The sequence below is a fragment of the Coregonus clupeaformis genome, chromosome 16 (assembly GCF_020615455.1).
Source record: "Coregonus clupeaformis isolate EN_2021a chromosome 16, ASM2061545v1, whole genome shotgun sequence".
Taxonomy (NCBI): Eukaryota; Metazoa; Chordata; class Actinopteri; order Salmoniformes; family Salmonidae; genus Coregonus; species Coregonus clupeaformis.
This window is the reverse complement of record NC_059207.1, coordinates 58,962,038-58,976,900: the sequence shown is the minus strand read 5'-3', so window position 1 is coordinate 58,976,900 and position 14,863 is coordinate 58,962,038. Positions and strand designations below refer to the sequence as shown.

General features: G+C 40.9%; 1 protein-coding gene across 2 annotated transcripts in view; it reads left to right on the top strand.

Moving 5' to 3' along the window:
- The window catches only part of c5 (complement component 5), a 57,794-nt gene that overhangs the window by 15,339 nt on the left and 27,592 nt on the right, over positions 1-14,863 (top strand). For both annotated transcript variants that reach the window (XR_006003738.1, XM_041900546.2), the window contains exons 5-17: positions 1,150-1,244; positions 1,361-1,443; positions 1,582-1,672; positions 1,831-1,933; positions 2,221-2,353; positions 2,582-2,697; positions 11,830-12,033; positions 12,355-12,558; positions 12,774-12,983; positions 13,151-13,300; positions 13,680-13,809; positions 14,005-14,070; positions 14,193-14,396. Coding sequence is in view for 1 of the 2 variants with exons in the window: in XM_041900546.2 (XP_041756480.2) it covers positions 1,150-1,244; positions 1,361-1,443; positions 1,582-1,672; positions 1,831-1,933; positions 2,221-2,353; positions 2,582-2,697; positions 11,830-12,033; positions 12,355-12,558; positions 12,774-12,983; positions 13,151-13,300; positions 13,680-13,809; positions 14,005-14,070; positions 14,193-14,396 (1,789 nt within the window). In the remaining variant the exon portion in view is untranslated. The remainder of the gene's footprint in view (positions 1-1,149; positions 1,245-1,360; positions 1,444-1,581; positions 1,673-1,830; positions 1,934-2,220; positions 2,354-2,581; positions 2,698-11,829; positions 12,034-12,354; positions 12,559-12,773; positions 12,984-13,150; positions 13,301-13,679; positions 13,810-14,004; positions 14,071-14,192; positions 14,397-14,863) is intronic.

Here is a 14,863-nt window from a genome sequence, read left to right as displayed (position 1 = left end):
GCTACGGGTCGGTAGTCATTTAGGCAGGTTACCTTAGTGTTCTTGGGCACAGGGACTATGGTGGTCTGCTTGAAACAGACCACCATTGTCTATGTTGAAATTTGGTTACCATGATGACATAATCCTGTGGTTGACATTTCACCCTGAAAACAACCGTTTACCTTGATGACCTTTTTCAAATCCAATGTATTGTCCACGTAGATTCTACGTCCCAATAAGTTGACAAAATACGTTGAAACGCCGTTGATTCAACCAGCTTGTGCCCAATGAGCAGTGTGTTGATTAGCCTCAAACCACATCACGTTACTGTCTTTACATCACCTGTCACGGCCAGTAAAATGGCCAATCTGGGATTTCAAATAACAACAAAGGAGACTCCCCATTGTTTTTGATAAACAACTGAGGGATGGGACTTGAGAAATGTAACCACTCCTAAATTCATAGACAGAGCTATGACTGCAAGGCCATCCATGAGATCAAATATGATAGTTTAGCTATGTTTTGAAGCTACACAGTGTTTGTTTACAATTACATCATTTACAAACAATGGAGTAAAACAGGCTTATATTTTGGGTTCTGAAGGAGTAATACAGTTGAACCAAGCTCATGAGGCATTTATAACTTATATTCTTCAAGAATCAAGTCCAGAAATGGATGGACCAACCCAGATTGCTCCTTTAAATGCATGTTTACAACATTTAATCCTGAGTTGATGGGACTGATATTATAATTTTTTATGCATAATGTTAAAATCATCAATAAAGTGACTTAATCAATTTTAGATACTTTCAGATGATTTGGACATGATGCACGAAAAATGCTAATATCAGTCCAACGACTTGAATGGGATTTATGCCACAAATGCTAAAACGTTAGCATTCGGAAACATTGCCAGGGAAACTAAACTAAAGCATGGATTGCTGTCATACCTTGTCCGTAGACTGCTTACAGGCTAAGGAAATCAACATGGAATTTTGTCATTTGGTGAACTGTCCCTTTACGAAGCACCTTCAATACCAGTGATCCAGTTAAGCAAAGTTATTTCTGGGTCCTGGGCGACAGTACTTCTAGGTCTCAGGAAGGCAGTAGCGATGCACTTAGCCATACACTACATTGATATGGGACTTTCTTTTGTCTGGCAATGTATAGGACCCAGAGTTACAGAAGGTGGACATTGTGGACCTGACAGATATCAATGGAATCCCATCAATGCAAAATCCTTTCAAAATCCCTCTAAAACCAAAGTAAGTGGTATCTACAACACAACATTTGACATCACACTGTTAGTCATGATTCAGGATGATAATATCGGTTGTACGTATCATTAATGACAGTACATACTGTGCGGTCCATGTCATAGGTTAGGTATCTGGAGAATTGAAGCTTCTTACCAAGATGAGTTCACCACAACAAACAAAGCTGAATTTGAAGTCAAAGAATACGGTAACTCAACAAGAAACATCGATTGTGATTGATGATTGAATTATACTTTTGGGGGGGGTCACCTCCCACCAAGTCACATTGATTTAGACACTTTTGAGTCTTAACTGTTGAGTCTAACTATGCTTTCTTTATTATTAGTATTACCCAGCCTTTCCATCCACATGCAGCCACAGGCTAGCTACATCAGTTTCGGTACTTTTGAAGCTTTTAAGATCAAGATATCTGCCAGGTGGGTAAAAATAACAGTCTGTCTGATCATTTTAACCTACACTGTTGCATTAATTCTTGATTAAGTTAAGTCTTGTCTTATCCCTTGTCAGTAGTCAGGGCGGTTCTACATTATCTTGGATGATATTGAGTTTCTTTGTTATTTGTGCTGTGTATCAGGTATATTCACGGTGCTCCAGTTGCAAATGCAGAGGTATTCCTACGGTTTGGATACATTGGGACAACAACTGTCATCCTACACAAATCAGTGAGAAGAGAGCAAGTAAGAATGAGTTATGAGTAACAAGTTATGTTTGTGTGGTTGGGTGTGTGTGTCAGTGCACTATACATGGATTTATTCTAATTTATGAGTGAGAGAAAGAAGATAGTGGGTTCGAGTCCCGCTGGGGCCACCCACACAAAAAATGTATGCACATATGACTGTAAGTCGCTGTGGATAAAAACGTCAGCTAAATATATATTATTATATTATTACATGATATTATTGTTTTCCATTGGTCTTCAAGGGCCACTGGGGTTTGTAAGCAACATTGTGATCAAACATTTCAGATGAGTGAAAGTGGCGACGTGGAGGTGAACATAAACATGAAGAAAGCTCTATCATTTGATGATGGACCCAAAGAACTAGAGGAGATGGTGGGAAAGTTCCTGTATGTGGCTGTGATGGTACAAGAGCCAACTGGTGAGAGACGCACAGTGTAGGCCCGCCTTGTTGCACACAAACCTACAATATTGACAATAATAAGTCATCTATATGATGCATCTAAGATTTGTTCACTTTGATCTAGGGTTTGATTGATCATTCAAAGTAGATCATTGCATTATTGGGAAATGATTGCATCATTTAGTTTAGCAGGAACATATTATTACTCTATTTTTGATCAGACACGGTTCTTTTCAATCTCTCTAGGTGGTATCTCCCAGGAAGCTGAGATGGCCAATGTGAAGTTCTTAAAGTCCCCGTACAGCCTGAGTCTTGTCGCTACTCCTCCTTTCATCAAACCAGGACTACCATACACTATCAGGGTAGGGCACCTCTATAGCCTTGTTCACATTGACAGTTTGCAGTGACTCAAATCCCATTTTGTTGCATATCTGACTAGAATCTGTTCTTTTTCTTGTAGTCTGAATAGCCAAAAACACATGGAATCAGATATTTCAAGCCTCATTTCAAACCACCTTCATAGGTGGTTTGAAATCAGATACAAATCTGATTCCTGGCCATGCGACATGTGTCTGAATGGTCAAATCAGATTTATTTGCCCTCAAGTGATTTTTAGACTGTTATTTGGCATATCTTGATGCTTGCTAGCTACTCTTTGACAGTTCCCAACTCCTATGGTCATTGTTCCGCCAAACTAAGTTAATATAATTAGAAACAAAGGTGCTAAGTAGAACCATATAGGGTTCTTCGGTTTGTCCCCACAGGGGAACCCTTTTTGGTGATAGGTCAAACTTTTTGCAGATGGTTCTACCTACTGTAGAACCTTCTATGTAGGGTTCTTCATAGAACCCCCTTTAAATGGTTCAACCTAGAACCCTGTATGAAGGGTTCTGCCTAAAACCCTCTACGATGGTTCTACCAAGAACCCTTTTATCCTCTAACGGTTCTTCCTAGAACCCTCTATGAACGGTTCTACCGAGAAACCTTTTATCTTTGAAAGGTTCTTCCTAGAACCCTCTATGAATGGTTCCACCAGCCTTATTAGTATTTAAAATTAAAGTCTTTATGATAATACCTTACATATCATAAGGCCTTTCTTTGAGTGCCTAGTTATACCCTAACACAGTGGTTTTAGGAAACTCCTGGTTTACAGGCCACATTAGGCCAGCAAGTCATTATGCTGACTTCCAAAGTGATGTGTAATTCCTATTGGAATCCAGCCAGAGTGAGGATATCCAACAATTGGAACTATTAATCACCTGCAACCTGCGTTAAAGATATTCTCCGGTACTTTTTTATACTTTTAAGGCAGTAGTTCTGAAAGTAGCGTCCACGAGACAAAAGTGGTCCCCGAAAATTGCATACTACGTCACAAATGTGCACCACGTCAATGTTCTCTCTCGCTCTACTGTGTGTGCATCTTGCTAACTGTCACTCAAATGTCGAGGAGCTGAAGCTCATTGGCTGAAACTCAAATTGCTAGGGGCTGGCCCAAGTGGGGGTAAATGTAAGGAAAATGGCGCCACACAGCTTCCAGAAAACAGACACTTTCAATTTAGGGATTTCCTGGCTAATGAAGGTAAAACAGTCATTCTGCTCATAGATTATGCATGTATGAACTACACATTGACACATCCAGCCCAAAGCGGGAGGTTTAAAAAATACGTATTAGTCGCCAAAGTACCGGAGCATGTCTTCAAGAATGACTGCAAGGATAGAGAAGATTGATTAGTTAGTACCTAAATCATTTAAACTTGAACAACCATCTCAGTAACGGGTGCAATAAGTCCAACTACAAACAGATTGGATTAGTTTAGAAAAATGTATGTTATTTATCTTTGTGTAGCATAACATTAATCAACCAACCAATGTACATGCAAAAACACACATTTTGAAACAAACAATTCTAAAAATCTATGTGCAATAGAGCATGCTGGGAAACATAATAATGATGGTTGTGATTTTGAGTGTTTTACTATACCACTCATACTCCCTTCTATTCCCTTACTCTCTGCTCAGTAAAATCATAGAAAATACTCATTTAAAAGACAGAAATCATGGCAAAGATACCAACTATGCAAGTACTGTATATGCACAATTATTAAGGGAAGACCAGATCAATTCAAAAATATTCCCATATACAGTAGGTAAAGTTTAAAACATTCTCACACCAATCTTTTTAAATGTATCAGATTACTCAAACTCCTGATGTTAAAGTTTAACACTGAGGTAACACTAATGCTCAGGTATTATTTAAAAGAAAGAAAAATAATTATAATAAAAAAGCTTCTTCAGATTCAGAAGGGTTCTACAGTGCCTTCAGAAAGTATTCACACCCCTTTGTGTTGTTGTGTTACAGCCTGAACTAAAAATGTATTAAATTGAGATGTTTTTGACACTGCCCTACACATACCCCATAATGTAAAAGTGGAACTATATAAAGAAAAAAAAAATGAAAAGCTGAAATGTCTTGTGTCAATAAGTATTCAACCCCTTTGTTATTGCAAGCCTAACTAAGTTTAGAAGTAAAAATGTGCTTAACAAGTCACATAGTAAGTTGAATGGACTCACTCTGTGTGCAATAATAGTGTTTAACCAGATATTTGAATGACTACCTCATCTCTGTACCCCACACATACAATTATCTGTAAGGTCCCTCAGTCAAACAGTGAATTTCAAACACAGATTCAACCACAAAGACCAGGGAGGTTTTCCATTGTCTCGCAAAGAAGGGCACCTATTGGTCGATGGGTACAAATAAAAAAAGCAGATATTGAATATCCCTTTGAGCATGGTGAAGTTATTAATTACACTTTGGATGGTGTATCAATACACACAGTCACTACAAAGATACAGGCGTCCTTCCTAACTCAGTTGCCGGAGAGGAAGGAAACTGCTCAGGGATTTCACCATGGCCAATGGTGACTTTAAAACAGTTACAGAGTTTAATGGCTGTGATAGGAGAAAACTAAGGATGGATCAACAACATTGTAGTTACTCCATAATACTAACCTAATTGACAGAGTGAAAAGAAGGAAGCCTGTACAGAATACAAATATTCCAAAACATGCATCCTGTTTGCAACAAGGCACTAAAGTAATACTGCAAAAACTGTGGCAAAGCAATTCACTTTCTGTCTTGAATACAAAGTGTTATGTTTGGGGCAAATCCAATACAACACATTACTGAGCACCACTCTCCATATTTTCAAGCATAGTGAATGTTCCCGAGTGGCTGAGTTACAAGTTTGACTTAAATCTGCTTGAAAATCTATGGCAAGACTTTAAAATGGTTGTCTAGCAATAATCAACAACCAAGCTTTGCACACCTGGATTGTACAATATTTCCCCATTATAATGAGAAAATATTGTACAGTCCAGGTGTGCAAAGCTCTTAGAGATTTACCCAGAAAGACTCACAGCTGTAATCGCTGCCAAAGGTGATTCTAACATGTATTGACTCAGGGGTGTGAATCTTATGTAAATGAGATATTTCTGCATTTCATTTTCAATACATTTGCTAAAATTATGGTGTATAATGGGTGAGATAATTTGTTTTCCCAATCAATTTTGGATTCAGGCTGTATCACAATAAAATGTGGAACAAGTCAAGGAGTTGAATACTTTCTGAAGGCACTGTATCTACAGTGAGGGAAAAAAGTATTTGATCCCCTGCTGATTTTGTACGTTTGCCCACTGACAAAGACATGATCAGTCTATAATTTTAATGGTAGGTTTATTTGAACAGTGAGAGATAGAATAACAACAAAAATATCCAGAAAAACGCATGTCAAAAATGTTATAAATTGATTTGCATTTTAATGAGGGAAATAAGTATTTGACCCCTCTGCAAAACATGACTTAGTACTTGGTGGCAAAACCCTTGTTGGCAATCACAGAGGTCAGACATTTCTTGTAGTTGGCCACCAGGTTTGCACACATCTCAGGAGGGATTTTGTCCCACTCCTCTTTGCAGATCTTCTCCAAGTCATTAAGGTTTTGAGGCTGACGCTTTGGCAACTCGAACCTTCAGCTCCCTCCACAGATTTTCTATGGGATTAAGGTCTGGAGACTGGCTAGGCCACTCCAGGACCTTAATGTGCTTCTTCTTGAGCCACTCCTTTGTTGCCTTGGCCGTGTGTTTTGGGTCATTGTCATGCTGGAATACCCATCCACGACCCATTTTCAATGCCCTGGCTGAGGGAAGGAGGTTCTCACCCAAGATTTGACGGTACATGGCCCCGTCCATCGTCCCTTTGATGCGGTGAAGTTGTCCTGTCCCCTTAGCAGAAAAACACCCCCAAAGCATAATGTTTCCACCTCCATGTTTGACGGTGGGGATGGTGTTCTTGGGGTCATAGGCAGCATTCCTACTCCTCCAAACCCGGCGAGTTGAGTTGATGCTAAAGAGCTCGATTTTGGTCTCATCTGACCACAACACTTTCACCCAGTTCTCCTCTGAATCATTCAGATGTTCATTGGCAAACTTCAGACGGGCATGTACAGTGGGGAGAATAAGTATTTGATACACTGCCGATTTTGCAGGTTTTCCTACTTACAAAGCATGTAGAGGTCTGTAATTTTTAGAAAAGCAGAACTTAATATTTGGTACAGAAACCTTTGTTTGCAATTACAGAGATCATACGTTTCCTGTAGGCCTTGACCAGGTTTGCACACACTGCAGCAGGGATTTTGGCCCACTCCTCCATACAGACTTTCTCCAGATCCTTCAGGTTTCGGGGCTGTCGCTGGGCAATACGGACTTTCAGCTCCCTCCAAAGATTTTCTATTGGATTGAGGTCTGGAGACTGGCTAGGCCACTCCAGGACCTTGAGATGCTTCTTACGGAGCCACTCCTTCGTTGCCTGGGCGGTGTGTTTGGGATCATTGTCATGCTGAAAGACCCAGCCATGTTTCATCTTCAATGCCCTTGCTGATGGAAGAGGTTTTCACTCAAAATCTCACGATACATGGCCCCATTCATTCTTTCCTTTACACGGATCAGTCGTCCTGGTCCCTTTGCAGAAAAACAGCCCCAAAGCATGATGTTTCCACCCCCATACTTCACAGTAGGTATGGTGTTCTTTGGATGCAACTCAGCATTCTTTGTCCTCCAAACACGACGAGTTGAGTTTTTACCAAAAAGTTATATTTTGGTTTCATCTGACCATATGACATTCTCCCAATACTCTTCTGGATCATCCAAATGCACTCTAGCAAACTTCAGACGGGCCTGGACGTGTACTGGCTTAAGCAGGGGGACACGTCTGGCACTGCAGGATTTGAGTCCCTGGCGGCGTAGTGTGTTACTGATGGTAGGCTTTGTTACTTTGGTCCCAGCTCTCTGCAGGTCATTCACTAGGTCCCCCCGTGTGGTTCTGGGATTTTTGCTCACCGTTCTTGTGATCATTTTCACCCCACGGGGTGAGATCTTGCGTGGAGCCCCAGATCGAGGGAGATTATCAGTGGTCTTGTATGTCTTCCATTTCCTAATAATTGCTCCCACAGTTGATTTCTTCAAACCAAGCTGCTTACCTATTGCAGATTCAGTCTTCCCAGCCTGGTGCAGGTCTACAATTTTGTTTCTGGTGTCCTTTGACAGCTCTTTGGTCTTGGCCATAGTGGAGTTTGGAGTGTGACTGTTTGAGGTTGTGGACAGGTGTCTTTTATACTGATAACAAGTTCAAACAGGTGCCATTAATACAGGTAACGAGTGGAGGACAGAGGAGCCTCTTAAAGAAGTTACAGGTCTGTGAGAGCCAGAAATCTTGCTTGTTTGTAGGTGACCAAATACTTATTTTCCACCATAATTTGCAAATAAATTCATTAATAATCTTACAATGTGATTTTCTGGAGAAAAAAATTCTCAATTTGTCTGTCATAGTTGACGTGTACCTATGATGAAGATTACAGGCCTCTCATCTTTTTAAGTGGGAGAACTTGCACAATTGGTGGCTGACTAAATACTTTTTTCCCCCACTGTAACATACTAATAAAAAGACTAAATCAACTAAATCAAGTACAAGAGGCATGCAGATAAAAGAAAATACGATTAAAAAAATATATAATTTTCATTTCATTCAATTTCATTTATATCGCCTATATTGCAGGGTTCTTCCTGATGGCTACAATACACAAAGAAAGAACATTGAGTTACAAAAGTTTAAGAATGTACTTAAAAGTACTAACACATTTAATAATATCAAAACTTACTGTGAAGAATGGTCTTCAGAAACAAGTCCCTGAAACAGGCCTTATCACCGGCCACAGTCCAGGTAGTGGCGATGGCAAGACGGTTTGACAAAATGCAAGGTAGCATCTGCCACACTGGCGACTTCAGGTCCTTGGCACCCATTACAGCCAGAAACCTAAGCTACAAAATGCAAGAGAAGTATTATAAATTACACAGTATGTTCACATATTTCCTCCCTCACCCCCTATATTTTACATACATTTATTGTGACAGTCTGTAAAGACAGATGGCAGATATTTCCAATACGTATTTACATTTAAGTTGGTAACAGTTAGCTATGTTCTTACCTTCATGTCTGCGGCCCAAACCTGGCAACGTTGACCCATTGTAGTGTCTGACTCCTGGCCCTGTTTGAAACAATAATGTCACATTTGAAATTAAGTAAATACTGTGCAAGAAAGAACAGAGAGGCTAAGTGAATGTAACGTTTACATACCTGAGTGGGACACTGAGTGGCATCACTACAGTCACTACAGACCCAGGTTCGAGCCCGGGCTGTATCACAACCAGCCGTGATCGGGAGACCCACAGGGCGGCGCACAATTGGCCCAGCGTCGTCTGGGTTAGGGGAGGGTTTGGCCGGGGTAGGCCGTCATTGTAAATAAGAATTTGTTCTTAACTGACTTGCCTAGTTAAATAAAGGTTAAATAAATAAAAATACCTCCATGGCTATCACATCCACATGGTGCTGTGGTGAATACAGTGCATTCGGAAAGTATTCTAAAATGGATTAAATAAATGTTTTCCCTCATCAATCTACACACAATACCCCATAATAACAAAGCGAAAACAGTTTTTTTTTTGTGCCAATGTATAAAAAAGAAAATAGATACCTTATTAAGTATTCAGACCCTTTGCTATGAGACTCGAAATTGAGCTCAGGTGCATCCTATTTCCATTGATCTTCCTTGAGATGTTTCTACAACTTGATTGGAGTCCACCTGTGGTAAATTCAATTGATTGGACATGATTTGGAAAGGCACACAGCTGTCTATATTAGGTCCCACAGTTGACAGTGCATGTCAGAGCAAAAACCAAGCCATGAGGTCGAAGGAATTGTCCGTAGAGCTCAGAGACAGGATTGTGTCGAGGCACAGATCTGAGGAAGGGTACCAAATAATGTCTGCAGCATTGACGTTCCCCAAGAACACAGTGCCTCCTTCATTTTTAAATGGAAGAAGTTTGGAACCACCAAGACACTTCCTAGAGCTGGCCGCCCGGCCAAACTGAGTAATCGGGGGAGAAGGGCCTTGGTCATGAGGTGAACAAGAACCCGATGGTCACTCTGACAGAGCTTCAGAGTTCCTCTGTGGAGATGGGAAAATCTTCCAGAAGGACAACCATCTCTGCAGCACTTCACCAATCAGGAATTTATGGTAGAGTGGCCAGACGGAAGCCACTCCTCAGTAAAAACCACATGACAGCCCGCTTGGAATTTGCTAAAAAGGCACCTAAAGGACTCTCAGACCATGAGAAACAAGATTCTCTGGTCTGATGAAACCAAGATTGAACTTTTTAGCCTGAATGCCAAGCATCATGTCTGGAGGAAACTTGGCACCATCCCTACGGTGAAGCATGGTGGTGGCAGCATCATGCTGTGGGGCTGTTTTTCAGAGGCAGGGACTGGGAGACTAGTCAGGATCGAGGGAAAGATGAACGGAGCAAAGTACAGAGAGATCCTTGATGAAAACCTGTTCCAGTGCGGGGCGAAGGTTCACCTTCCAACAGGACAACGACCCTAAGCACACAGCCAAGACAACGCAGGAGTGGCTTCGGGACAAGTCTCTGAATGTCCTTGAGTGGCCCAGCCAGAGCCCAGACTTGAACCCGATCTAACATCTCTGGAGAGACCTGAAAATAGCTGTGCAGCGATGCTCCCCATCCAACCTGAAAGAGCTTGAGAGGATCTGCAGAGAAGAATGGGAGAAACTCCCCAAATACAAGTGTGCCAAGCTTCATACCCAAGAAGACTCAAGGCTGTAATCGCTGCCAAAGGTGCTTCAACCAAGTACTGAGTAAAGGGTCTGAATACTTATGTAAATGTGACATTTCCGTTTTTGTATTTTTTATACATTTGCAAAAATGGCATCGAGAAAAATGTACTCTCAAACTAAAAATGTTGCTTAGGGCCCCCAACAGGCTAGGGCTGGCTCTGACTACATGTGTGTATGACTGTTGCCCCTTAAGATGAGTTCGGATTCAAAGACAGGTTTGTAACAAAGATAACTTCCTGTTGAAGGTTTTTAAACTTCTTCTGTGGGGTTTAAGAGGTGCCGCCACCTACTGTTCGTAGTGATAAACACTTTTCTTCAAGTGGGTGAGACGGTTTAGGGAGTGGCATTATTGCTAGAAAGGAACCATTGGTATTGCCTCGAAAATATAGTATATTAAAGCAATGGCAGTAATGTAGGCTATTTTGGGGCATAATCAATATATCATTAATCTACTTAAACTAAATTATTAGGTGTATCACATTTTTTGTCATGATTGATGATTTTAAATGCATTATGTCCACATCTGGTTGTAATGGTGTTTTTTGGCAAATAAATCTAATCAAATTAAAATCACAATAAATATAAGGTATTTATGGAAACAACAAAAACAGCTTGCAGTCTCTGGCTGGCTGTGGTTAGCTGGAAAGTGGCAGGCCAAATTTGAGATTAGAGAAATTCCTTGCTATTGTCTTTCAAGTTTTCTCATGGCTAGATGGCTTGCCTAGGGCTTATAGCTGTCCTCTGAGTGCAGGCTAAACGGCATAGATGCAAAAGCGGCCTGCCAAGGGCTTATAGCGGCCCAACGAGTGAGGGCTACACGCCAGAGATGCAAATCACATCTTGAACTGCAAACTCCGGTCGCCCCCACTGGTGGAAGGAATTTATAGCCTTGGGCGCCGAGTGACGTCAAAGTCCATTGCTTCAGAACGACAAACATCCGGAACGTTCAAAAATACTTTGCAAACTGTTGGTTTAAAATTCATATTGTTTATTTTTTGGGGATCAAATGTTAATAAATAGAATTAAAAATAATATTATGGTGCCTGCAGAAGGGTTTCCTTCTTCACCATCCCTTGTTTCATATACACCCTTTAAAGGTTCATGGTAGAACCCTTCGCCTTACAAAGCAGCCTTGTCTTCCAAAAAGGCTTCTTCAGATGAAAACGGTTCATGGTAGAAACCTATCCCACTGCAAAGAACCCTTTTGGAACCCTTTTTTCTAAGTGTGTATGGGGGTTCTGCCACCAGGTGTCAGTCAAGGACCATTTGGGGGAGCCTGTGGCACGGGTACCAGTGAGGTTGGTGAATTCCTTCACCAAAAACAAACTTGGTGTAGACGAGAAACTTCCGTGTCCTGTACTGACAGCGGATAACAGTAAGAGAACCAATGACGATGGGATTGTTCTTTTCATTTGCAACCTTCATTCAGAAGCTGAGAGTGCAAGATTTATCGTAAGTACCAGTGTGGCTTGAGTCTCATTACATGTATGTTTAAGTAAAGGCAGTTTGGCATACATCTATTTTTTATATATATATTTCTGGAGGTATTTTGACACTGTTTAGACAGGGAGGTGGGAGAAACAGATTGAAGGGTTGGAGCCGGGATTGAATCCCAGTCTCCAGTAGGGGAGGGAGTTTAAATGTGTCTAATCCAGGCACGTTATCGTTAGACCACAGGCTCTGCACATGCCACACATCTATTGATTGCTCTCTTTTCTATTGGTGTTGTGAGGCTTGTGATAGAATGCATGTAATGCTGTAATGTTGTTTCAGTTCAAGACTGCTGATGAGCAGTTACCCTCCGGTAGTCAAGCTGAATATACACTTGAAGCCAAGGCATACTTGTCCCCCAACGAACGCTACTTGTACATTGATTTGCCATCCGATTACTCTGGCCTTCAAGTTGGACAACATGTCAGCCTTCAAATCTACTTCCATGCTCGCCGCTACCTCCAAATTGAGACTTTCAGCTACCAGGTAAGTGATGGGTGGGATTTAAATTGGTTTCATTGGGATTTGTTTTCACTGATTTACACAAAATACTCCATTTGGTCAAAGTAAAAAGAAAATGATTTGCGTTAAAAAAAAAAAAAAAAAAAAGGTATATAACAAAAACAAAAAAATAACTCTAAATGTTCTGTAATTCTAAAATGTTACCTCTTCCTGACCTACCTATCTGACTTCTATGCCAGATCATCTCGAGGGGGAAGATAGTGAAGTTTGCTTCTGAGAAGCATATCAAAGATACAAGTTCCCAAGCCATTAGTTTCACAGTGACCTCAGACATGGTGCCATCGATACGCCTGCTGGTCTACTACATACTGTATGGGGAGAAGACGCCTGAGCTGGTTGCCGACTCAGTGTGGATAGACGTCAAGGACAAATGTGTCAATGGACTTAAGGTACGGTAGCTCCGCCTCCACCACAACCCATTCAAAACTCTTGATTCCTGATCGTATTGTCACATGTAACTGTGAATAAGCTGAGAATCCACTGAATATTTGTCTTTTCCCAATGAGCATACCCCATCTTTATTCATCAGAACATTTTCTGTTTGTTTATCTCTTAGACAGAGCTCTCATTTCTTAAGAAGAATTACAAGCCTAAGGATGAACTGGTATTAGAAGTGAAAACTGGTCAGGATTCCCTGGTGGCCTTATCTGCCATTGACACTGCTGTCTACTCACTTAGAGCCCCACTCCAGGACCCAGTGACAAGAGTAAGACCATTCAAGACTCAGAAAACACACAGCAGCCATGCTTAACTTGTTAGATAAGAAAACATGATTGTCCATTACATAAAAATAAAAAAAATGACATATGTGTTTGGCACTCTGAGTTAAAAGATGCATACAGCATTACATACAGTGTACAGGTTAGTCCAGCAAACTCTTGTTGAGCATGGTTAGTGCTGAGGGGATGAATGGCGTTTTCTATGGTGAATGGAACCTTAGTAATGGGGGATTTATTGATAAATATGAATATCCTGCCGACTACGCCAAATGTAACACTGAAGACCTGAACTGGGCACATTTCATAGAAAGCACAAAGCCGGCCCGTACAAGGTGAGGTGACAATCATTGTCATTTTCTTCTCTAGGTGCTCCGCCATATCGAGCAAAGTGACCAAGGGTGTGGAGGAGGAGGTGGCAAAGATAACGCTGATGTCTTCCGTCTCACTGGACTCACTTTTATGACCAATGCAAATGCTCAGGCTTCCCAATCTGAAGGTAATCTACAGTATCTGTCAAAGTCTGCGTCATATATGGCACCCTAGTCCCTTTGGTCTAAAGTAGTGCACTATAAAGGGAATAGGGTGCCATTTCAGACGCAGCTAAAGTCGAGGAGGACTGGAGAACATGGAAGTGCCATTGAGAATAAGCCTCCTTACACACACTTGTATCCATGTATGTGCCCTCCATCAGATGACACATGCACTGCTTCTGTGAGACCAAAGCGCGCCCTCTCTTATGACCAAAAGAAAGAGAAAGGCAAGTAAATAGTGAGCTAACTCCCCATCACAACAAATGTTGTTTTTATTCTAAATGTTAAGCAGAAAAACCTGTACTTTGTTTAGATAAATAAGGGCCCTAACTGTGTATCTGTCCCACAGCCAAAAAATATGGCAGGAATTTTAACTGCTGCTGGCAGGGATTGCGTCAAATCCCAACCCTGGATACCTGTGCTCACCGTGCCAATGGACTTAAGGTTCAACAATCCAGTGATGAGAAGAAGTGCCGTGCGGTGTTCACTGAGTGCTGTGATTACAGCCTAAAGCTTCTCCAAACCAGTAATGATCATGTCTTGGCACGTGTTGGTGAGTGCATATTTTGGATGGCAATCACAGCCCCTATGATTAAGTTGACACAAAACGTATTCTTGTTAATGTGATATTCCCTGCATCCCAATAATCTATCCTTTCTCCCAAAGTGTGCATTTGTTTACTTCCTTTCATGGATTGGTATAAGAAATATGATACAAATGCTTTTAAATATGTGCGAAGGTGGCAAAGTGCACACTTTATGAGAAAGTATAGATTATTGGCACACACTGGTTGAATCAATGTTGTTTCAACGTAATTTGTCAACGTATTGTGACGTGGAATCAACATTGAAAATACATTGGATTTGAAAAAAGTAATCAACCAGAACTGTTTTAATCTAATTTCAACCAGCGTTGTAAACATAGAAATTAGGGTAAAACTTAAACTTTAATACATTGACTTAACCTAACTAACAGGTTGTTACATCAACCTAATTTCAACATAATCATCAGAACTATGTA